The 24,039-nt window shown below is 32.2% G+C and overlaps 1 protein-coding gene across 2 annotated transcripts; it reads left to right on the top strand.

Moving 5' to 3' along the window:
• Positions 1–18,761: 18,761 nt before the first annotated feature.
• Positions 18,762–21,044, top strand: LOC111285131 (vacuolar protein sorting-associated protein 24 homolog 1-like). 2 transcript variants are annotated; one of them, XM_089761864.1, is made up of 6 exons: positions 18,762–19,010; positions 19,126–19,202; positions 19,601–19,703; positions 19,868–19,989; positions 20,367–20,559; positions 20,652–20,944. In XM_089761864.1, exons 1-6 carry the CDS (start codon positions 18,899–18,901, stop codon positions 20,726–20,728), a joined length of 684 nt encoding a protein of 227 aa, XP_089617990.1. In that variant the 5' UTR covers positions 18,762–18,898; the 3' UTR covers positions 20,729–20,944. The 2 variants fall into 2 exon arrangements, with proteins under 2 accessions (XP_089617990.1, XP_089617989.1); XM_089761863.1 differs by having other exon boundaries at positions 18,767–19,010; positions 20,367–20,555; positions 20,648–21,044.
• Positions 21,045–24,039: the final 2,995 nt, after the last annotated feature.

Here is a 24,039-nt window from a genome sequence, read left to right as displayed (position 1 = left end):
CAGGATTTAATAATCCCCAACATTTTCTATAAAAAAGGTAATCCCCGATATTGCTGTTTTAATCCCTAATTTTTTATTGTATTTTTTTTATCTTTTAGACTATAGTTAAATTTGAAGTTAAAATCTTCAATCTTAAAACTATCTCCAATATCATTGAATTAATAGTTCACTACTGTTGATGCCAAGCTTTGACGTGGGGGTATCCTTAGAAGGATAAAATGAGAATGTGGTTAAAGGTAAAAGCATGGAGTGTTTCCTGTGTTTGCATTCTAATGTGCAAGTTGGAGAAGAGATCAGAAAGAGAAAAAGATAAAATATTTAGGTAAGAGAAAACTTGCCATAATAATATCTTGATGTTTGTATGTTTAAATAAAAGGCAGGGGACCAGCGGGGGACAATAATGATGTGGTCAAGTTGATATAGCACTAAATGTGTCAGGTCAGGTCTGCACACATGTTCGAAACACCATTGGTTAGCTGTTAAGAGCTCTTAATAAGGGAAAAGATCAAAATACCCTTTTAATCAATAAATGCCCCTAACATTTTGTTCCTCCGCCAAATAGTTTGAATATCAAACTATTAGGTATATGTTTTTTTTTTTTTTTATCTATTTTGTATAGACGACCAAGTGAAGGGAGATAACGTGAGGTTTGACCTCTCGTAGTCAACGTCAATGTAGAGGTTGACGTTTAGAGTAATTGACAATGAACTATGGTTCAGCCTGGTGTGGGTTTGATCTTGCACACATATTTTGGGTTGAGTGCATAACTAGCTTGAAAGTACCAAAAGTGCCCTTTGTTCGAATGATCTAGGATTAGGATGGGAGTTCATCTGATAAACATGAGACTTAGGTGTTTTTTTGGAAGTTTGGTAACAAATCCTTGTTTTGAATTCTAGTGATGAACCAGACACTGGTTCATCAGGTTGGTTCAGGCTGAAAGATTTGAAAAGCTTGACCTAAGGGGCCATATGGTCTAATCGATCTGACTTAAGGGGCTGTCCAATTTGACTGGTCTAATGGCATTAAATGAAGAGAGAGGTAGCTAGAACAATAAAATATAAAATGGGGAAGACAAAAAGATGTCTTCCAATTTACGTTTTGACACATGGTGTAATCTAGGCTATTCATCTTATCTAAGGAAAAGCTATATAAAAGGTTACTGGGGCCTTTATTTTTCATCTTTCTGCTTTCATTGCTCTTAATTTGATCTAAATTTTTTAATCTCAAAAGTTCTTTGACCATATAGTTCTTTTTCTTTTCATATGTTTTCTTTGATACATATTTTTTATTATGTTTTCTAGTTTTAGTTCTAAGGAAGCCTAAAGTTTTAGGGTAGAACTTAAGAGAAGTCAACTCAAAAAGGGCGATGATGACCTAGTTGCATTGATCATCAGAGGTCAGGACTATCAAAAGATAGCTTACCGACTTAACCTCATGTCCAAAGAAGTGTAACAACAAAATGATGAGAATGCTTCGACAAAAAGATAATGAATCTTGAGCATAGAAGAGTATATGCTCACATAGATTTTGATTTAGAGAATCCATCTTCACCTCTTTGTTCTGTTTCTTAAATCAATCTATTTTCTCTGTTTGTCTTTACGTATTCAATTGTTCCCTTTTTTGGGGTGCAGTCTCATCAATTTTTTTACCATAAATGCTTCAATTATCACTTTCATTCTTTTTCGATCAACTCTCATTGAAATCACCTCTTCTCTTAAAAGGTTTCCACCTCGCTCTTCTTCCTCTGAGGTCATGTTGCTTTCAGCCATTATTCCATCTCAAAATTTTATTCTTGCTAAGGAGTCAAAGTCTTCTCGAGATGAAAATTCTGACGATGAGAAAGGTTCTAAAAAGGAACAGACGAAAGATGATACCCCGATTGACGAAAGTGATGATGAGAAAGTGAATTTTTTAAAATAGGATGAGTTGGTCGAGTTTCCTATATATACTTCTTATGATTTCAGTATGATCCCCAAAGATGTGATGAGAAAACTAAAGGGTAGGGCTAATCTTGAAGACTTTCCTAATATGTGTTTAGCTTATCACATTCGTGCTCTAGTGATGAACTCTTCAGATTAGGTCATAGATAAACTAGAGTCACATCGACTCTGAGTGCACTAAAATTCATTTATGGTCGGTCTAAGGTTTTTACTTCACCCTCTATTTGTTTTACTTTTTAATTCTTATAATTTAACAGTCATTCAGCTCATTCATAACTCTATAAAGTACATAGTATATTTTATTATTCTTTATCAATACTTATATATTCTTTTCGATCTCCCTTTATTTAAGGAATTTTTTTCATTAAAAGGCATTCCAATGCTAGGAGTTGGTACTATGGATAACTCGACCCAATAAGAAGCTATTTATTGATTGCTTGAGCTCTATAAAAAATTGAAAGTTACTCTTCTTTTACCTTCAAAAATAAAAACCAAATAAAGATAATGAGATCGAGGTCGATGTTGAGCTTTGAGAGATAATAAATGAGCCCAACTATTTTGCTGCTAGTTACTCTGTTTGTCATGGACTTATAAGATCGGGACAAAATAATGGAGTATAATTGTAGGAGAAAGCTCATCATAGATGCTTACGAGTTGACTTTCCATGAAATAATAAACTAGTCATAATACTAGGGTAGATGTAAAGTAACCTCATAAGATTTTGTTTTAACCTAGTTTTTATCTTACTCTTAGCTCAATTTTATAAAGATGTCTTTCAATAAAGATTTCAACTTCTCACTTTTTTAACATAAGCCTAGACTTAAGAAGGTCCAAAGCAAAAAGATCTAGCTCGAGGCCTATTTTCATGAGGGGAATAAAGTGATCAATTCCACAGTGTGTAAGCTACTAAGCTCCTTAGCTTAGCACTCTTTATCCATTAGAAAACAAAAGAGCATGACTAATTAGGACCTTTTTTTTGCCATTCTTTCACTAGCTAAGAAGTTGAAGATTGAGGCCTTTTCTTTTACCTTAAAGAATCCAAAATCCAAGGTATTAAGGCCCAGTTCAGAAATGGTTTGCATAAGGCTGAAGTATACCTTGATTGATAACCTTTTTGAGAATTCCAGGACGACCAGGAGGTTTTGCAAAGTCGTAATTCCTCATAGCAGTAAGTGTTACTCAACTTTAGCTTAGTCAATCATTATTTATTTTTTATTTTGCTTGGCTAAGTTTGAGTTCGTCTTGTGTAATCTTCTAGAAACTCCTTTTATACCCATGGACAACACTACCCAGGTTATCCATCATGCATATCTAACTACAGCCCACCTATTCAAAGTAGAGAAAGATATGACCATCTTGAACGAATAACATTAAAAAAGCTCAGACACCTTGGGCAGCATGAGGTCCAGTCTAAGTGCCTTTCATAAAAAATAAGTTAAGTAGAGAAAGAGAATTGATGAGCTAATAGCCAAGTTGGAGGCCATCCATATTGAGAAGGTTTCAACAGATTTCATGAGGGGGCAGGCTGAGTTAAAACTTGGTGATGCTCAAGCCAAGATAGTGAAGCTGAGGTATAAGTTGAAGGCTGAGGAAAAGCAAAAAAAAAAAAAAACTAAAAAAAAAAGCTGTTGAAGACTTCAAAGCCTTCAATGAATTCTTTAAGTTTTAAGTGAAGTTCTCCAAAGACAATGTGCTCGGTGCCTTCGAGCTGGCTAAGGATGAAATGTAGTTCAAATTTATCGACCTCAACCTTGATTTCTCTGATATTGATATCAATAATATCAGATCGAGGCCTCTTCCAAATCAATTCAAAAATGAGGAAAAAAAGAGAGAGGATGAAAATGGAGTACTGGATGTTAAGTTTAAAGCTACTTTAGGGGCTGAAGCTGGAGAGGTCTAAAAGGATGTTGCTGCTATTGATTATACAAGTCTCATTATTGTTGTATTGATGTTGTTGATGCATAGCTTTTTTTTATATTTTTTATTGATATTTATAAATTTTTTTTCAAAACTTCTGATGTATAAGGTTGGTTTTTGTTGTGACCTCTAACATGATTTATTCAATGATAATATTTTGTACTAACTTGATCATTTAATGATAAATTGGATATATTTTGTTTAAGTTTCAGTCTAATTTTATTTTTCTTTACTTATTTAAGCTTGGTTACTTAGCCAATATTTGGTTTAAGTTTCAGGTCAATTTAAGTGAACGGAAGATTCATCCAACTATCTAGGAATACCTCAGATTAAATTGAAAATCCATTTAAGTGTTAGGCTAGGTTTTATTAAGTTGGTTAGAGTAAGGAGTGAACATGATCGCTTTGAAGTGAACATAATCATCATGACTTCATTGATTTTTGGCTTACAAGTATAAGCTTAATGTTGTTAAGCTATTAATAATACACCTTTAAGTTATTCACATTCCACGTCCTTGGAATAATATTGTCGTTCATGTCCTGTAGATTGTAAGTCATGTCATAGATGACCTCTTTCACTACATATGATTTTTTCCAAGTCAGAGCTAACTTGCCATCTTGGTTGTCAACTCCTAATGCTTTAACCTTCCTAAGTACCGGGTCATCTTTTCTAATATTCTTACGTCAGACTTTTTTATTATAATAGCTAGATAGCATTTGTTAGTAAGCTGATATCCGTGTTAGAACCACATTTCTCTATTCTTTAATGAAGTTTAGGTTGGTCTTTAAGGCCTCTTCATTTTTTTTTCTGACCCTAATTAAACTTTAAGCTCAAAAGATTGATTTCGATAGGCACTATGGCATTCATTCCAAATGCTAGGTGGAACGAAATTTCTTTTATTGGTACCTTTATGGTCTTTGTTAGAGCCCATAGTACCTCAAAAAATTCATCGACCCACTTTTTTTTCGCTTTATCTAATCTCTTTTTTAGGGCTTTTAATATTATCTTGTTTGGGGCCTCGGCTTGTCCATTAGACTGAAAGTAGACAACCAACGTGAATCTCAGGTCAATGTGAAGGTTTGAATATTATTTTTTGAACCTCAAATTTTGAATTATTTATCATTATTCATTATTATGGATTGAGGTAGGCTGAATCTACAGAATATGTTCTTTCACATGAATTTCTTGACTTAGGCCTTTATTGTTATGGCCAAGGCCTCAGCTTCTAGCCATTTCGTGAAGTAGTCTACCACTACTAAGATAAATTTTTTTTTACCTATGGGTAGGGGGAATGGTTTGAGAACATTCATTCCTTGTCGATAAATAACTGGGAGTGAAGTGCCAATCTTGACTTCTTTCTTGTTTTCAGCATCACCAAAATTGATCAATTCAACCACTTTTTGATGAGGCTCACTGGATTTATCTTCCTATTCAATTAGCCTCATTAAATTCAGAGACAAAGTGTATTCCTCAAAATCTTATTTAGTATCAAGTTCATCAGTATTAATTGAATTTTCAAAGTTAATCCCTGGATCATTTTCATGGTTACTTTTGCATTTCTTTGGGAACCTGAAAGTTGATAGAATAGGAAATATTGACAAGAAACTTTAATGGTGGAATGAATGGAAGAATGAACAAAATGCATGTTCTTACTTTTATTGAAATAATGAAAAATGAAAAGCTCAAACATAAGAGTTCATCCCAATACTTTTGGGTATAAACAATTAGGAGATATGATTACATTGAAGAAAAATTGAAAAAAATAAGTATTCAGATGACCCTTCAATTTTGTAATTCATATCCCAGCGAGCAGGAGTAAACCAAAGTTTTCTCATCTTGACTTTCATCACCCACCATGTTAATGGACAACTTGGTAAAAACTTTCTCCCATTTTGGTTTTTCTTTTGTGTCATCTTCAGCTTCTTGGTGCATGTATCCTCTAAGAATGAAAGTTTCATTCAAATAAAAAAAGATCATTGATTTTTTCTTTGCCTTTCTGCTATTGTTCTGCCATTTCTTAATCTCATAACCTAATCCAGATCTGTAGTTGTAATCCTCAATCTTAAGAATCTCTTTTATCCCTTGAAGGCTTTTACGCAAGTCAAACTAGGTACTCCAACCTTTGTTAACCATCTGATTGATTACAATCTAACTGAACTTAAGTTTTTTACCCACTACATTAACTAGTTCAAAAGATTGGTAAGAGCACTCCAATGATTCTTCTATCACTTTCATATATAAGGCATTTATGGGTTGGGTGACCAACAAATCTTTTTCTCTAGCCACAATCACTAATTTTCTTTTTACATTGAATTTGATTTTTTGATGCAATGAAAAAGGGATGGTGCTTGCCTTGTGAATCTATGGTCATTCCAAAAAATAACTGTATGATGGAGAGATATCCATGACCTAAAATTTTATGTTGAATACACATAACTTGATCTGAATAAGCAACTCAGTATCCTTCAAGACCTCTCATCTAGTCTTGTCAAATGCTTGAACCATTATCTAGTCATTTTAGATATGGGACATATCAAAGGACAGGTCGGCCAAGGTAGATACTGACATAACATTAATAACTGATCCATTATCAATAAGAACCTTAGTTACTATATGGCTTTTACATTTAACAGTGATGTGTAATACCTTGGTGCTTCTTCTACCCTAAGGTAGAATCTCATGATCGCTAAAAAAGATGTGATGTGGCACTACTAAATTTTCTACCAAGTGATTCACATACTTTATAGACACATTATGTGCCACATAAACCTGATTCAATACTTTTAGTAAGGCATTGAGATATGGTTTAGAGTTTAGAAAAAGTGATAGTAAAAAAATTCTGACTGGCATCTTATTCAATTGTTTCACCATAGAGTATTTGCTGTGCTTGACTAGCTTCAAAAACTCACAGGCCTCTTTTTCAGGCACAGACTTCAGGGCATCTTTTTTTAGAGTCTCTAGTTTGATCTATTTTTTTTTTAAAACTATTAGAGTGTAACATCTTTCACTTCTAGTTATGCCCTCTACCTCTGTTATATTGATGATTTTAGATTTTGGCATATGTTGCCCCTGAGTCATCACCTCATACTCATATCTCTAGAGCACTATTTTGTTATCTTTATAAGAAAATGGGTATAAAACTTTAAGAGCTACTGACTTAAGAACAAACTTATTCTTAACTGATTGTGGCTTATCCCTACAATGTATAGTGATAGGTTTTGGCACCTACCTATTTATCATAGCCACCCTAATGTCTTCTAAAGCTATTGAATTTTCATATAACTCTATTTAGTAAAAGTCTATTAACTTCAAAACTTTACAATAAAATTGCTTGTAGACATTAATCGAATGTCCTGGTGTCTTACCATGATACTTACATTTTTGGTTTAAGATACATCTGCCTACATAAGTACATGGTGCTACCAGTTGTATCAATCCAGCTTCATATAGGGCATCATACAACTGGCTAAATGACATTTTAAGTTCCTCTACTCTTTTTTTCATATGTTTTCCACCCATATCCAAAGCATTGATCATATGATTGGGTAAAGGGTTTCCACTAACATTGAGTGTTGAATTTTTACTAGTATCAAAACTTATCAAATTAACCCTTTCTTAATTAGGCTATACTTGAAAGTAACACAATTTTAAGTAGAATGTCTTGTTACTCCAAAATGGTAGTTGCCATAGGTATTAAAATCATACCATTTAGGATAAGGGGGTTCAAGCTGTTTGGCAAAGACATGAGCAATTAGATGGTTCTTGTAGAGTTCTTGATATAATTTCTTATAGCTTATGTGGATAGGGTCGAATGTAGGTCTTTTTCTAGTTCGTGATTCTCTAATATTATTTATAGTGCTGATTAAATGAGCAGAAGATCTTGGTGAAGATGGATAAGATGGTCGGGTGATTGCTTGGTAAAGAGATGTAAAGGCATACCATGTGGTGGTATGTAAGATAAGTAGGTCGAGAGTAGCTTCTAAATTGCTATCCCTCAAGACTTACAGCTTGAGTTTCACTTTTTTTCTTTTTAGGTGCTCTTTTGAAAAACTTACTTCTTTCAAGCTTACCATTTTTTATGACGTTCTCAATAATCTCTCCAGAAATCACCATATCAATAAAGTTTTTAGTCATATTTTTATCATTTTCTCATAATAGGGTAACTTTAAAGTGCTCACAAATAGCACAGTAGTTTTTTTTTCTATTAAAGGAGGTTATACCTGAGTTGCCATATTTCACCATTTTTTAGTGTATTGCTTAAAGGATTCAAATACTTTCTTTTCCATTGCTTGTAGGAAAAGACGATCGGGAGCCATGCCAATGATATGACAATATTGATTAATGAAAAACTTGGTTAAATCTTTTTATGTCTTTATGTGGGTCTCATCTAACTGAACATACCACCTTGCTACAGATCTAATTAAGCTGTCTTGAAACACATACATAAGTAGCTTCTCATTACTAGCATGTGCCACCATTTTATGATAGCACATGATGATATGTGTTATAAAACACTTAGTACTATCGTATTTCTCAAACTTCGATACTTTAAACTTGGGTGGCATCATCACATCTGGTACTAGGCAAAGTTTCACTGCATTCATGGATCCGTAAAAGTATATTCCTTTCACAACCCGTAATCTTTCTTTGAGCCTGTTCATTGCCTAATCAATTTTAGAACTCTCTAAGGGCATAGCTATCTTTAGCTTCTCTTTCTTCTTTGCTTCATCTACAGTAGGGAGTTAAATGGGTTTAGTATAAATAAGATTACCATAACTCTGGATATTTTCATGACTAGGAGCATAAGTCATTCCCGGATAATTGTATTTTGGAAGAGCTACCTATTAAAGTTGAAATATTGGGGCAGTTTGAGTTTGTTGTGGACTAAAACCTGGAGGATATGTTGATTCAGTACCTTCCAATTAGGCATCCCTTTTTTTTTTGTTTGCCTTTTTTAGGGCTTCTAGAATCTTGCTCAAAATTTTTTTCAGTGCCTCTTGAACTTTTCTATCCTTTTAAGTTAACTTGTATTGTCCTGTTCCATCATCTTGGTTTTAGCCTGAGTATTGTATGGATGTGTAGCTATTCTTGCACCTTAGTACCACAATTAAAAATTCAATGATAATGTAATGAATGAATGAATGAATGAATGAGGGTGATACAAATGCATGGAAATGAAAAGAAAATAATAGAAAAGAAAAGAAAATATTTGCCCTTTAAAAGATATTTAACAAAAGAAAACTTTCATTTATTCCATAGGAGTCTGTTTTACATTAAATTTAATATTGTTCCTCTATAAAACACCTAACTTGCTCATACTAGTCTTTGGCCTCTTTAATAAAGTTTAACAGTTTCTGTCCATGTTCTTATATCGGTGTAACCGAAGCTTTCAGTGCCTCAACCTCTTCACCATCTCACCTACTTTGATTATAGCTTTGCCTACCTGAGTTGTGAGGTGCTCTATGTATCTTTATCTTTCCAACCCTTCTTTTTTACCATCCCACACCTAATAGGATAACTTTCTGTGCCTTTTCATGAGGATTCTGACATGATTTTTTTGTTCATTTAACTTTGATGTCAGAGTCAAAATCTAGTCTAAGAGCCATTGATTCTCCTACTCAACTTCTATAAAAGCATATTCTATTTGGGCATGCTCTTCTTTCAACTCTTCATTTTCACGAACTAGATCGGTGTTGTTTATTTTTTTGGCCTACACCTGTATATGTAACATCTTATGTTCTTGTCGTAGCTCGTTCAACTCCTTAAGGGCCTCATCTTATTTTTTAACAACTTTTTAAGCCTTACTGTATTCCTTGGAGATCTTATGGACTTGGATTTCTAATTTTTTTGCTTTATTTTACCATTGGTCTTCTTTTTCCTGCAGCTTCAAAATTTCTTACTTCAATTTCTCTTTTTCCATTTTATGCTCTAACTCAAAAAGCTTATTGTCTGACTATTGGCCCACTGGTAGATAATGATCTTAAAGCATGAATGTAATCTCTTAACCCATTATATTTTTTCAAATTAGATACTCCTGAATAACTCTATCAGTTAATGGCCTTAAGCGTACTTTCTTGAGCTTCTTTTAGACCTGAATCATGTTATCAATCTTCTAAAAAATTTTGGGCTCCTCATATGAATAGTAAAATTGATTGAGCTTGAAGGTTATAAGAGTGAACTGTTCGACTCCATACTATCTCCTTACCATCAATGGTGCATAACTCGTTGACCCTCATAAACCTAAAAGTAGAACCCCTATCTCATTTCCACATTGATACAACATAAGTTCCCTATCCATCCACAGAGCTAACCATTTTACCTGACCCATTATGAGCCCTTGCAGTAGACACTTCCACTCTTTCTGAGTCTTTACTTTTGGCCAAATGCTCTGATAGAACTCTCTAATCAAATTTTAAGTATAAAAATAAAAGCTTGGAGAAGGCACTCTTTTTGCATTCAAAATGACTTTTCATCCATATATATAATAAAGGTATGCAACCCATAAAGCATGCTCTATCATTCTGCCCACAAAAAGTCAGTGATCTGATGATTTCTGTCAAGATAGCTAATATAAGATTACACCCCCTTTCAATATGCTCAAATAAATCAACCATTTTTATCTCAATATAACTTAAAACCTTAGGGAAAATGACCAACCCATATATGGCAAAGGCAAATGCATTCATTCCTTGATTATCATTTGGATGCTTGACAATAAAATCTTAAAGCACCTCTCATGGAATACCTTTGTGATCTTCTTTCTCTTTGATGTATGAATCTATGACCTCCTTTCCCATTCCTAGGATCTGACCCAGCTTTTTGTAACTTCCTAATTTATATTTCTTCACGTATACTCTATTTGGATACAGTAGGTGCATACCTACTAGAGTTGAGTACTCCTCTATTATTGATACTATATCAACTTTATTCATTATGAAACATCAATAGAAAAGATCCCAAAATTGTACCATCACCTTGATAAGTGAGTGATCCACCTCTACTGACAAGAGATATTCAATATACCCAAACTTTTCACAAAAAGCCTTTTGCCTTGAAGGGGTTATACCCTTTCACGTGTCTGATAGGCTTTTCAAATCATTATGTTTAAAGAGTAGGCAGACTTCTCTTGATAGTGTAGAGACATAACCCTGTGGTAAGCAATCTTTTTCTTTTTGCTGCTTCTTTTCTGATTCTATCTTCACTTTTGTGGGAGAGTCACATTTGAATAGCAAAGATAAGGCAAAAACCTAACGTTCTATGAAATCCAAGAGGGTTTTTGTTGAAATTGCTTTTGGGTAAAAATACTATGCAATCTGCAAACATGTTCATGAATGTGCATAAAAAGAAAAAAAAAAGAAGAGAAAAAAATTAGTTAGTCAATAAAACATCATATAGCAAATAAGTTGACCTTAGATTTGGGTTAACTATAAAGAGTGGGAAGATAAGGCTCTATCTACAGTTGGGGCCTTAAGGTTGACTATATACGATTTGGGTTAACTCTCAAAGGTTCCCAAATTATTTCCTACATCATAGTCTATTACAGACTAGTAAGGCACCGTAATCCTCACCCATTATAAGCTTTAAGCAAAAAAGGTACAATCTGAGTGTGAGTGTTTCGCAGGCCCATGCGGAGACATGAGATATCATGAGGGCACATGTACTTCACTTCCTCCTAAAAGTAGACCCGGGTAGAGGGCTTATGTTATGCACATACAAATGAATGACAGATATATACAATAAATAAATAATTAGGCAAACAGAAGCAATGAAAAGTAAGCAGGTATACATAATGAAAATGAAAATAAATAATAAAGCGAATATAAACAATAAAAGTGAATAAAATAATTTAAAACTTATTAAGCAAGGCTTGGGTAATAAAAAATTATTTACTGGCTTGACTCTTAATACCGTTAGTAGAGTCACCAAACTATTATAATGTATAAATTTGTGGACCTACTGCTAGACATGAATGAAAGGGAATCGTTACCAATCTTTTTTGTTTATGTATGATTGATCACTTGATTGAATTTGATCTGTAAAATAGATATTAGGTTCGAGAGTTAGTTAAGCATAGAAAAAGTTATAACACCTCCACAATGCCCATCCAAGGATGGTACCAATTTTGATTGTAAATTATCCAAGCTTTGATCATTTTTATGATTTACCAAATAACTTAATATTGAAAATTAACCCTAAAATTGTCCCAATTGTTTGGTAGCAATTTAGGATAATTTTTTCATTACAAGAGTATTCATGGAGACTAGTGTCCCACTTTAAAGAGTCTTTGTCATCAGATTTATTAATTTATTCCATAAAGAAGACAATAAACCTCTCAATTTTTTATTTTTTATTATTTTGATAACATTATTTACGAAGAATTTTTTTAAAAATTTTTCTCTTTTTTTGAATTATTTTTTTCTTTTTTCAGAAATACTAATGGCATAAATATTTTTTTTTATTTTTATCTTTAAAAATAAATAAAATCAAAAAATAATAAAAAATGGGTTAAAAAAGTAAAATCAAATCAAATCAAAAAATAAAAATAAAATAAAAAAAAAACCTACGATCGAGTCAGGTCAGAGTGCGGGTCAACATGCGGATCGTCAAATCTGTGAGTGGGTCTTGGTTGGTTCAAAACAACATCGTGTTGGGCTAGTATATATGGCATCTCTCAGCGTTTTTTCTCAAAATCATCCGAGCCTCTCTCTTTCTAAATCCAATTTCCTCTAACTTTTTTCTAAAAAATCCACCGACAAATTTAATCAAAAATTAGGAATCTCACTAATTTCTAGGGATGTCATCGAAAAATTCAATCAAAAATTGAAAACTCACCGGTTTCTGAAAAACCTATTGGATTCTAGAAATCTCACCAAAATCTCACCGAAAACTTCATAACCCTACCGAAAAAACCATCGAAAAATTCATACTTTTATCGAAAAATTCTTTCAAACCCAGAAAAACCAAAAAAACCCAGATGTTTTCAAATTTTTCCTAGATTTCTCCAAATTTCATCCAGATCACTCCCAAAACCTCACAGAATCCCAATTCTAACCCAGAAACCTAAAATCAAGCCTTCAATTTCAGATTGAACCTAAAATTCCAGAATTGAACTTCTCAGAACCCTTTCTACCAAAATTCTTCAAACCTTTTTTTTCTCTAATAATTTTCTCTCCCTAAATTTTTTATGTGTCCATCTATTAGAATTGGTCCAATTTATAGGTAGTCTTAAAAAGATTTTTAAGAAATAGGCAGAATCAATCCAGGCCTGAATCTTAGGATTGATTCTGTCCAAGCATGATTTTAGGTTTCTGATTCGATCTAATTAACTTCACCGGTTGACTTTGCATTAAAAATCCTTGATTCTAGTCAGATTCAAATTTTTTTATCCCTTGGCAGATTCAGACAAAAGAAAGAGAAAAGAAAAAAAAAATAATAAAAATTATAATAATTATAATAATAATAATAGTAAATAATAAAAAAATAAAAATAAAAAACTATCTAATCAGGCCCGGATATCAATTGGCCTAATTGGGCCCAAATGCAAATGGGTCCAATTAGGCCCAAACACAAATGGGCATAATTGGGCCCGAACACAAATAAGTGTCTACACCTGGTCATTCCCAAATCCCACTAAAGTTGTAGTGATCAATTGCAACTGATCTTCACTAATTCTCATATTCTTCATGGTGTTGTAATACATGATGTCGATCGAGCTATCGTTATCAAACAAGATTCTCTTAACTACATAATTATATACTACAGCTGAAATTACTATAGTATCATCATATGGGTATTGGATTCATTCTAAATCTTTCGAGTTAAACAAAATCAATTTGTCTTTTAATCTTTTTCTTTCTTTGCCAAAGAACCTATGGCCATTATCATTCTTGGGTTGAATTTTCTTTTAGCTGAAGTTAAGCTCCCTTCAATAATCATATTAATCACTCTAATGATTGGCATGTTATTATCAATTCAATCTTTTTCCCATCTTGGCTCATCTTTTTGGACTTTTTCTTTCTGTTTTCTTATAGTTTACTTTTTTTTATCCCTGGTAGGTTCTTTTCTATCCTATTTATAGTCTGATCTAGCTCGCCCTTATCTTTGCTAATCTACAAACCTCTTCAGCTGACTTTTCCTAATTAGAATTCCAATTTCATTTTTCAGGTCGACATAGTCTTTAGTATTGTGGCCTGTATCCCTATAAAAGGCACATCTTTTAGTCAGATCCTTCATCGTGCTCTGTTTCAGTGGCTTCAACTATCTAAATTTTGGATTATTTTTAGTTTGCATTAGAATCCTTTTTCGAAAGGTATTCAATGCTGTATAATTTTTTCCACTAAGATTTATATCCTTATGTCATCTCTCTTTTACGAAAGAATCATAGAAATCTTTACCTTTTTTATGATTGATAAAGGAGATAAGCTTCTCCCACGTCGGTTGTTTCTTATTGTAGCTTCAGCATTTATATACTTTTTGGCCAAAAGTAAGACGTCAACCAAAGTCTTAGATGGCTCTAATGACAAGGTCAACTTTATGTGGTACACTCTGTCATTGAGTACATTTGTCAAGGCAACTATAGTGACCATTTGTTTCATTTCTTTCACTTGGATAGCTTTCGCTTTAAAACAAATGACATAGCTTTTCAAGGATTTATTGCGACCTTGATGGATTGACTTTAAACTTAAGGTTGTCTTCTTCGTTCTTTGGCTACTTACAAATTAAGATAGGAAAGAATGATTGAGTTCTTTAAACATTGTGATTGACCTCGATTCCAGACTACTACACGAAGATCGAGCTGTGCCCTAATGGTGGTAGCGAGGCCTTTACACATCAAAGCTTCATCCGTGCCTTACATCATCATGTTAGTTTTATAAAATTTTATATGATCAAATGGGTCAAAAATACCATTGTAAGTTTTTAAGGTCAGTATTTTGAACCTTTTGAAAGGCATAGCTCTATCAATTTCTTCGATAAAGGCTAAAGTCTCAAAAAATTTAAGCTTATCTTCGAAGGCCATTGCCTTTGCCTTCAATTATTTCTCCCTAGCCTACATTCGAGCTTCTAAGTCTTTGTTCAATTAGGGCTCAAGATTTGTTTGTTTGGATTTTTAGGTCGTGACGCATGTCATGTTATGACTAAGGTGGTGGCAAGCTAAGGTGTTATGCATTTTTTCTTTTAAGGCCAAGAAGCCTCCATCTCTTTGTAACTTGATTATTTTTTCATAGCTTATCGATCGAAAGTAACTAAATCGGGCATTTTTAAAGCTTGTGATGGGTTTATAGTTTACAACATTTGTTTAAAGGCTTGTATTTGCTTGGTCAAGACCTGAAAATGCTTCATGGTCGGACCAACCTATTGTAGGATAGGTCAGTCCAAATACTGGCTATTATGTGTTTTCGTTCTAGTCAAAGTGACCATATTTCCTTCTTCTAAAGTTTTCTTCCTATGTGACATTGTTTCGTGCTTGGCTAATGAATGGAAAAGCCCCCTACCTGACGCCTCAAATGTTGATGTCGAGCTCTAACATTGGGGTGTTCTTGAAAGGACAAAAAGAGAATATGGTTAAAGGCAAAAGTAGTGAGTATTCTCTCTATTTGTACTCTGACATATATGTAAGAGAAGAGGTTGGAACAAGAGAAGAATAGAGTATTCAACTAAGAGGGAACTTGCCATAATAATGCCTGGATGTCTATATTTATAGGTAAAAGGCAGGGGACTAATGGAGGATAATAATGATGTGGTCGAACTGATGTGGTACTGAGTAAGGGTATAAATGATACATTAGTACTCGCAAGTTATTCAAGTTCGACTCGAATAAAACTTAAATTCAGCTCGATTATTATCGAGTCGAGCTCGAGCTCAAGCTCGAGTAGCTTGACTCATCGATCTAGTCGAGTTCGAGTATTTTTTTATATCCAACTTAAGTAACTCGCAAGCTTAATTGAGCTTTTATATTTAAATATATTTTTATTATTTTAACTAATAAAATATCTCAAATTTGAGCTCGAGTACAAATAATCGAGTTTTTGTCGAATATAAAAATTGAACTTATTTTTATATATTAATTGAGCCTAATCGAGCAAGCTCGAGTAGCTCAATTTCTATCTTAAATGGAGCTCAAGCTAAAAAAAAAAAATTCGATCGAGTTCGAGCTGAGTTTTGAACTTCGAATTTTCGAATTAAGCTCGAGCTCGAACTTAATACTATATCAGCTTGAACTCAATCGATTATATTCTTAGTACTGAGCATGTCATGTTGACTTGACATATCATGTCAACATAAATGTCTGAAATACCCCTGACTATCTACCAAGGGCTCCTAAGGAAGAAAAAGACCAAAAAACACTTTTGACCACTAAATGACTCTAATATTTACTTTATTGAATGTTTGACGTATAGTACATGTTAGCTAAATCCATAAAGAACTTTTAGTTAAAGTTTGGGGTTAATTTGAAAAAAAAAATGATATTCGTGCCGAATCCGGCCATCATCGTCTATAATTTCTATCTTAATAATTTTTTTCAAAGGTAATATCGTGCAAATTAGTCATTAGTAAGACTCTTAAGGACCCATACATACTTTACTATACGTATATGCAATATATGTTCTTATTGACGTTAGTTTTAAAGTGGGGATTAGGTCGAATTTGTGCTTGGTTTTTGCATTTTGGCCACCAAAAACATTGCTTTCATGCTATCTTTTATCAAGATTTTCATGATTTCACAAGCATTAACTGATATGATAGTATTCGAATCAAATGAAGACAATGTCTTGAACCCTACAAGCTAGCTGCGTAAACAATTGGATGAACACATCATCCTTTAACCTATGCCAATTTCACAATTAATATATATATATTTATATATCCAAACTTAATTAATTGACTGATTATTAAATTTAAGCCCATATTTTTCTACGAATTGATCGATTTTAGGAGTCAGAACTCAAATTTGATGCAAAAAGTAAAAAGAAAATTTTCTTCTAAAACTTAATAAAATTGTTTACAAATTGTATATAATTAACCATAAAATGTTTCAATAAGTTGTGCCATTTATTTTGCTTTATTCAAACATTTTCTACGGGAAAGGCATGCATTATCCTTAGAATTGAAAGAGAAAATAAATTTCAAAATTGGAAAGGCTGGCAAGCATGTGCAATGTCCAACCATATGTATTACAAAGAAATTATCAAAGAAAAATCTTCAAAATGGTGTGAGAAAAAGCTTATTATTTTTTATAAATAATTGTGTAACAGGCAATCTGATAGTGATAAGCTTGTGTATTAAGTCAAAAAAATGAAGGGATCATGGCTGCCGACTTGTGGATAGTACCCTTTGATGGAAATTATGTTTTCAAGGCTGAAAATCCCATTCCCACTTATATTCATATTTGAGATACATATAGTTTATGCAATGGATGCCCTTTAAAGGAATGAATTTATAATATTACCAAAATGAAACAAGCTTAAAAACAAGATAAGAAGGTTTAGGTAGATGATATACACAATTTTGGATATATATATATATATATATATATATATATATGAGTTGGTTGTTTTTTTCTTATGGATTCTTTATTTTCAAAATCATATCCAGACGACAACATGATCATCATCAAGTAAGTCATCAAGGTTTGGTTTCCTATTAAACAATGCTTGAAGCTTCGGCATGGATGAGTATTAATGGTTTGCTTACTCTTTTGGAGAAAAATATATGCAACTTAATTTGGAAATCTTTCAATTCATTGGGAAATAATCTGATATGTAGAAAAGAAAAAATTTTAAGCCAAAAAATATTATTTTTTCTTGTTTGGGTTTAGGAAAATCACAAAACTTCACAAGTGAGTTTAAGAAATTAACACTATCCATTTAAGATATATTTTAAAAATATAAATTAATTATTTAATTGTTAAATTCATACTGAAAATTTTTCTGAACCCTCTTTATAAACTTAAAAATTTTATAGTTGGTGTATAATACAATAATAAAAAATACTGCACGACTAATAGCTTATTTAGGCCTGGGATATCGTATAATATGGGTTGGTCGTTTAAAACGGCCCCAAAACATTGGGTAGGTTGGGCCTAAGTATATCAGTGGTCCTACAACTTTGTCCATGAGGCAATTGGGCCTGGGTAACCATTCTCCAAGAATAACTCAAAAAGAAAATATTTTTCATATGTAAAATATTTATTCATATTTATTATTTACGTATTCATACTATGATTTTACATTTAAAGATGATAACAGTCAGATCAAATTTAGTTTAATTTTTTAAGATATTATATAATATTATAAATTTTTAAAATTTTATTTAAATTTAAATCAAATTTTCGTACAATTTAAATCTAATCGAATTAAACTTTATTATTTAGATTTAATTTATTAATTTTTATTTTTTATATACTATTTTAGTATAAATTTTTAATATATTTAAATTGATTTTGATATAAAATTATTATTTTTATTTTATAAAAATTTTAAATATATATAAAAATTAAAATAAATATAATTCTATTCTATTCTATTTTATTTAATTTAATTTTTTATCTTTTAATTCGAAATTCAATTCAAATATAATATACAAATTGAATATTTAAATTTAATTCAAACCAAATAAAAAAAAATAATCTAAATCGATTTGAATATTAATATTTCAAATAATTTTTTTAATTTTTAATTTTTTTTCTCACCCATGTTAACACTCATAACTTATATTAACATAAAAATTATAAAATATAATATTTTTATTTTATTAATTTATATAATTTTTATTAAAATTTTAAGCTATATCTCCGTCTTAATTTTTTTTTTTCATTTTCTTATGATATTTTAAATTCCCACATCTTTGAAGAAGAATAAAAGAATATAATTGACCGGGTAACGGTCTTTCCAGGTCGTGAAATATAGACCAATCCAATCTTAAAAGAACGAAGAAGAAACACTAATTTGTTTTTTTTTTTTAAAAAAAAATCCCAAATTTAAAGACTTTTTTTCAAAAAAACAAATTTGATTTCAAACGATCTGATCGAAAGGAAAAAAAAGATGGAGAAGATGATGAATATGATAAAGCCAAAACCAAATCCACAAGAGCAATTAAGAGATTGGCAGCGTAGGCTGCGCCAGGAATGCCGCAACATCGAGCGCCAAATCAGAGGCAAGTTTTTTCCTTTTTTTAATTTCTTTTCTGTTGGAATTATGGATGGTGAATTTGGATTGATGGGTAGTAATTTTGGTAATTTTTTAATTGGGTATTTGAATTCTTAGTTCAGATATTCAGAGAGAAGAGAAAAATGTACAAAAAGCTATTAGAGATGCTGCCAAGAGAAATGACATGGTTTCAGCTAAGGTACTTCATTTCTTTTTTCTTTTAATTTAATCTGTTTAAATTTCTGTTGATACAGTAATTTTTTTTCATTTTTTATTTTTTTTTTTATAATTATAAACTTTCAAGTTAATTTGCTTGCTAGTACTCGGGAAGAAATACTTATAGATGTCAAATTTGCTATATATATGTACGTGTATGTCATACTTGTCAAGTCAAGAAATTACTGCATAAATTTATGAAGTATTTTTCATACAAAAAACTATAATTCTTTACATCCATGAATTGTTGTCGAATACCGTAATGAATAAAATCAAACGTATTTGTGGAGTATTAGGCTCTTGGTTTTAGTGCTTATTGTTGATTGAAAAGTTGAAATAATCATTTTTGCCTTTCATTTTCATTTCTTTTGTCTATTAAAGGCACTTGCCAAAGAAATTGTGAGATCAAGAAGAACTGTCAATCGCCTGTATGAAAATAAGGCACAAATGAATTCGATATCAATGCACCTTGGGGAGAGTGTTGGTATGATGTTTTTTACATATCTAAGTTTACATTTCTGTTCTGCCTATATGTACTTTGTCATGGTAACTGCTTAATTTGCTCACTGTGTTCTAATTTTTGGATCAACTACTTGTTTTGTCAGACTGATTCCCATTAATTTGTTTGAATTTCTGAAAACGTTGCAGCAATTGCTCGTACAGTTGGACAGTTGTCCAAGAGTGCTGAGGTTATGAAGCTTGTCAATAACCTCATGAAGGCTCCAGAAGTGGCTGTCACAATGCAAGAGTTCAGCAAAGAGATGACTAAGGTTTCTTTACTACTTAGTTTTGATCATGAGTACCAAGGAAAATATAAATAAATGATAAATGATGACCTTTCATTTGAGCAGAACAACTTCTTTTGGCTGTATATTTTTTCATTAAGAATGATATCTGAGCTTCTATCTTGTTGACCTTAACTGTAAGTTGCGTAAGCCAGAGCTATTATTCTCCACTCTAGCCTTGTTGGTTACATGTGGTTCCCATTGCTAACTTAAATATAAAAGTTCGGGATTTTCTAACAGCTTAAACTTACGGGACTAGTGATCAGCCAACTATCTCTATAACACGATGATGAATTATGCCTGATATCTGGGAAGAGATGTAATGTACTCATCAGATAGTTATTCTCTGCATTAATTTGTAGGCAGGGGTTATTGAGGAGTTTGTTGATGATGCTCTTGACAATGCATTGGATTCTGAAGATATAGAAGAGGAGATAGAAGACGAAGTTGACAAGGTCTTGACAGCAATTGCTGGTGAGACTGCTGCACAACTTCCAGAAGCAGTCAGGATGGAGAAGGTGAAGCAGCCATTGCAGACAGCACCCCAGGCGGTAAGTTTGGCACAAATGCTTCATAAATCTTTTCTTGTTTGAACCTGAAGAGTTCAATTTCTTTTTTTCCTCCTTTTTTTTATGCTTTACAGGAAGAAGGTATAGCTGAAGGAGTTGACGATGAGGAAGAGCTAGAAGAAATAAGGGCTCGACTTGCAAAAGTTAGGTCATAAATCAAGCTTTTAGCCTTTGCCCATTCTCCTTGTTTAATAAAGAAATGGTGATCACGCTGACTAGTGCACTGCCTCTGGGTTCGATTTCAATTGCTGTTAGCAGAACCCTAATTTAACACTTAGAGAAAGCAACCCTCTTTATAATGTATTACAAACAGGAAATCCGGAAATCATCACATTGTAGCTATCATCAACACCTACAGTTGTTGTTAGTTATTCCTATGTGCAAGATCTATATTATACTAGGAGAATTGATGTGCTGAAACTCTTTTTATATTCTCTACATATTGAGCAATAATAAACCATTTTTCCGAAACCTTTTAAAGTTTGTTGTATTTATCTGTGAAGCAATTTTTTGTTAGAATTGCAGTTAGAGCGACACTAAAAGCAGATTAAATTCTTATATTTGGACAATGTTCATGGTTGTGCTCTTTGTACTCTTCGTTTCTAATGTACCTGTTCATCATAGATATAAGGTACTAGTCGTCGAGATATGTGTAACGTACATGTCAAAAAGGGGCAGAATTCTTTCATTGCAAATATGAAATGCTGGTTTTGCGCGAATCAAGTAACTTGTGGAGAATTATTTCCATTCCATCATGTATTAGTGTGAGCAATAGGGTGAGAAAGAAAGAGCCGGCAATGACATTTTGCACTTCCTGAAGAAGAAAACTATTAGTGTTAAAGGAGGCTGTGATCTACCTTAAATGAAGCATGCAGGATTGGGAGTGCGGAGATGCAAGACATCTATCCATGATTCAAGTCATTCAATTATGGCTTGAAAAGGTCAGGTGAAAGAGCTGAGTGAAGTAGCTTATACGGAATATGTCATTGATGCGTACTTGTTTCTTGTTGAAAAACAGGGTCAGCATCATTTTTTACGAAATCTGTTAAACAGACTGATATTCAAAATACACAATCATCAATTGAGGAAATTTGTCAAATTGAAAGACAGTTTATTCTCTTGGCCAAAAAGCTATGACTTGTACGTTTCACGAGATGGCATGCATGGCCAATAGCTTATGGCTCTAAATCTTATTACCGATGGTTTTAATCAATAATGTCCCATATATATCTGATTGGATATCATTTCCTGTGTATATGAATAGATATGGATATGAAATAAATTATTTTCCAATAAAAAAAACTTTAAAAGAAAATCATTCTATTCATGCTAATCATATATTCATATCTGACACTCATCAGTCCAAGTAACAAAGGTTTTAACCACATTGTCAATTCCCTGCCAAAGAATTAATCAAGGATTGAAAGAAAATGAAAAGAATTATTTCTCTGCAGAAATATCAGCTTCCTTCATGTTTTTCGTGTGAACCATGTATTTATCTTCCAACAACAATGTGAGATGGTATTGCAATTAAAAGTTAACAGAAACGAAAGCATCTGTTCAAAACAAATCCCAAACCCCGACATGACACTACACGTTTTACAAACGCAACATTTATTATCAGTCAAGTATATACGTCTCATGGCCTTATTAATTTCTTAGTTTCTTAGCCGTTTCGTTCACATTCTTTTCTTCCAAATTTACAGATCACCGAAAGCCAAAAGTTGTAGATTTCAACGACGGTTTCAATATCTTGCGACTACCAAATACGTCATATATATAAACTCAAACTCCTGTCCTGCGAGTAAGAATTCTTGTCAAAGGTTGCATATACTGTGACATATAAAGCAAATGGCATTTCACTTTGCAGCCATCAATGATCAATCAATCATATTCTTTTTAGGAGTTAGGACACACATAAGATGGGTCCCAGTAACTGTCTTAAGGAAGATCCTACGTTCCTTTCATTTCATTCTTCAATTCAAACATTGAGTGAAGTACATCATTTTTGAGGGGTCCTTTTTAGTTAGGTTTTTGATGTCTTGTACGCAACATAGTTGTTCTAACCTTGTCTTAAAAGCCCAATTTCCTGTTCTTGTATGGGAATAAAAAATCATGAAAAAGGAAAGCCTGGTATGCTAGGTTTATGAAACAAGAATTTTGGACGAAGAAGAAACCATGTATCTTGCACACATACTCCATTATTCATATCAAAAAAAATTTGAACCATCTGTTTCATTTTCCAAATAAAAAAGATATGCCTAGAAGATTTTGGGTATTTTAATTTTCAGTCTTTTTATAAAAGAGAAGATAACCCAGAAATTGTCATGGTGAAAGATACATTACCTGAATGAAAAGCAGAAGTGGCGAACCTTGTAAGACAAGAAAAATCATTTAAACTAAATGATAAAATTTCTAAAAACTTTTGCCTGATGAAACCTGATGAGTAATTGTTTTACAAGGCATTTTTTAGCTAAAATTTTAATATCTTGATGATCGAGACAAGCATTTTGATTTGGAACATTAATTTTAGTATCAAAAGCCAAATAGAACATTAATCTTTTTTTTTGTCCCCAAGCCTTTAGCTTAGTGATTAAAGATGCTTGAGAGAACGTTAAAGATCTGGTTTCGAATTAAACCTTCATTTTTCTCTTACTTGTACTAAGGTTTTGTCCTCTTGATATAATAAAAAAAAAAATTGTTCTCTATTTAAAAGAGGTAAAAGATTGAATTATTGATGATTTGTTTGAACAATAAAATTTGAGGAAGTGTTGAACTTGAATTTGATTTGTTGATTAAATTCAATGAAGATAATAAATCAATCGTTAAATGTAATTATCAATTTATAGTTAGGGAATGGTTAAGTAAATCTATATAGATCCTTGTAAAAATCTATTTACATTTTAAGAGTTGAATTAAAACTTTTGAATAATTTCAAATCTTAAATTAAAACCACCCTTTTGAAGTCCATGAAGCTAAACGTAATATTAGACAAATTAAGAAAATTTCTTAGTTCATGAATGTAGTTTATTTGCTATTAAAAAAAAATTACCATGGTCAGGATGAAAGTAGAAAATTTTGAATTTTATTTTTTGAGCCATTATATCTTTCCTTTAATCTGGATATATATATTAATTAATACGTTAAATACTAAAATGGAAAAGTGGACAAATATTTGGGTTGGTGGGGGTGTGTAGAGGTTATAGGAAATTATTGAGTTACATATATGGTAACACTTGAAAATATTATAAGACGTTGGCACAAGTAGTAAAAAGTGGATTTTTATTTTATTTTGAGTTCGAATTCGTTAAAAAGATTGAGTTCAAATTCGTTAAAAAGATTGAAAATATAATTTTTATGAATTCGTTAAAATATAATTTATTATTTAATACGTCATAATCTTTTACAATTCAAAAAAAAATTATTAAATTACTATTTATGTAAATCATTAACGTAAATGATTGGG

This window comes from Durio zibethinus, chromosome 6, assembly GCF_047325235.1.
Source record: "Durio zibethinus cultivar Kanyao isolate XHJ-2024 chromosome 6, ASM4732523v1, whole genome shotgun sequence".
NCBI lineage: Eukaryota > Viridiplantae > Streptophyta > Magnoliopsida > Malvales > Malvaceae > Durio > Durio zibethinus.
Note: the sequence above shows the minus strand (reverse complement) of the source record. Positions and strands in the feature narration are given on the sequence as shown.

Coding starts and splice junctions, on each gene's coding strand:
- LOC111285131 (XM_089761863.1), top strand. CDS start 18,899: ATGGAGAAGATGATGAATATGATAAAGCCAAAACCAAATCCACAAGAG. Junction 19,011..19,125: donor CATCGAGCGCCAAATCAGAG/GCAAGTTTTTTC, acceptor TTCTTAGTTCAG/ATATTCAGAGAGAAGAGAAA. Junction 19,704..19,867: donor GCACCTTGGGGAGAGTGTTG/GTATGATGTTTT, acceptor AAAACGTTGCAG/CAATTGCTCGTACAGTTGGA.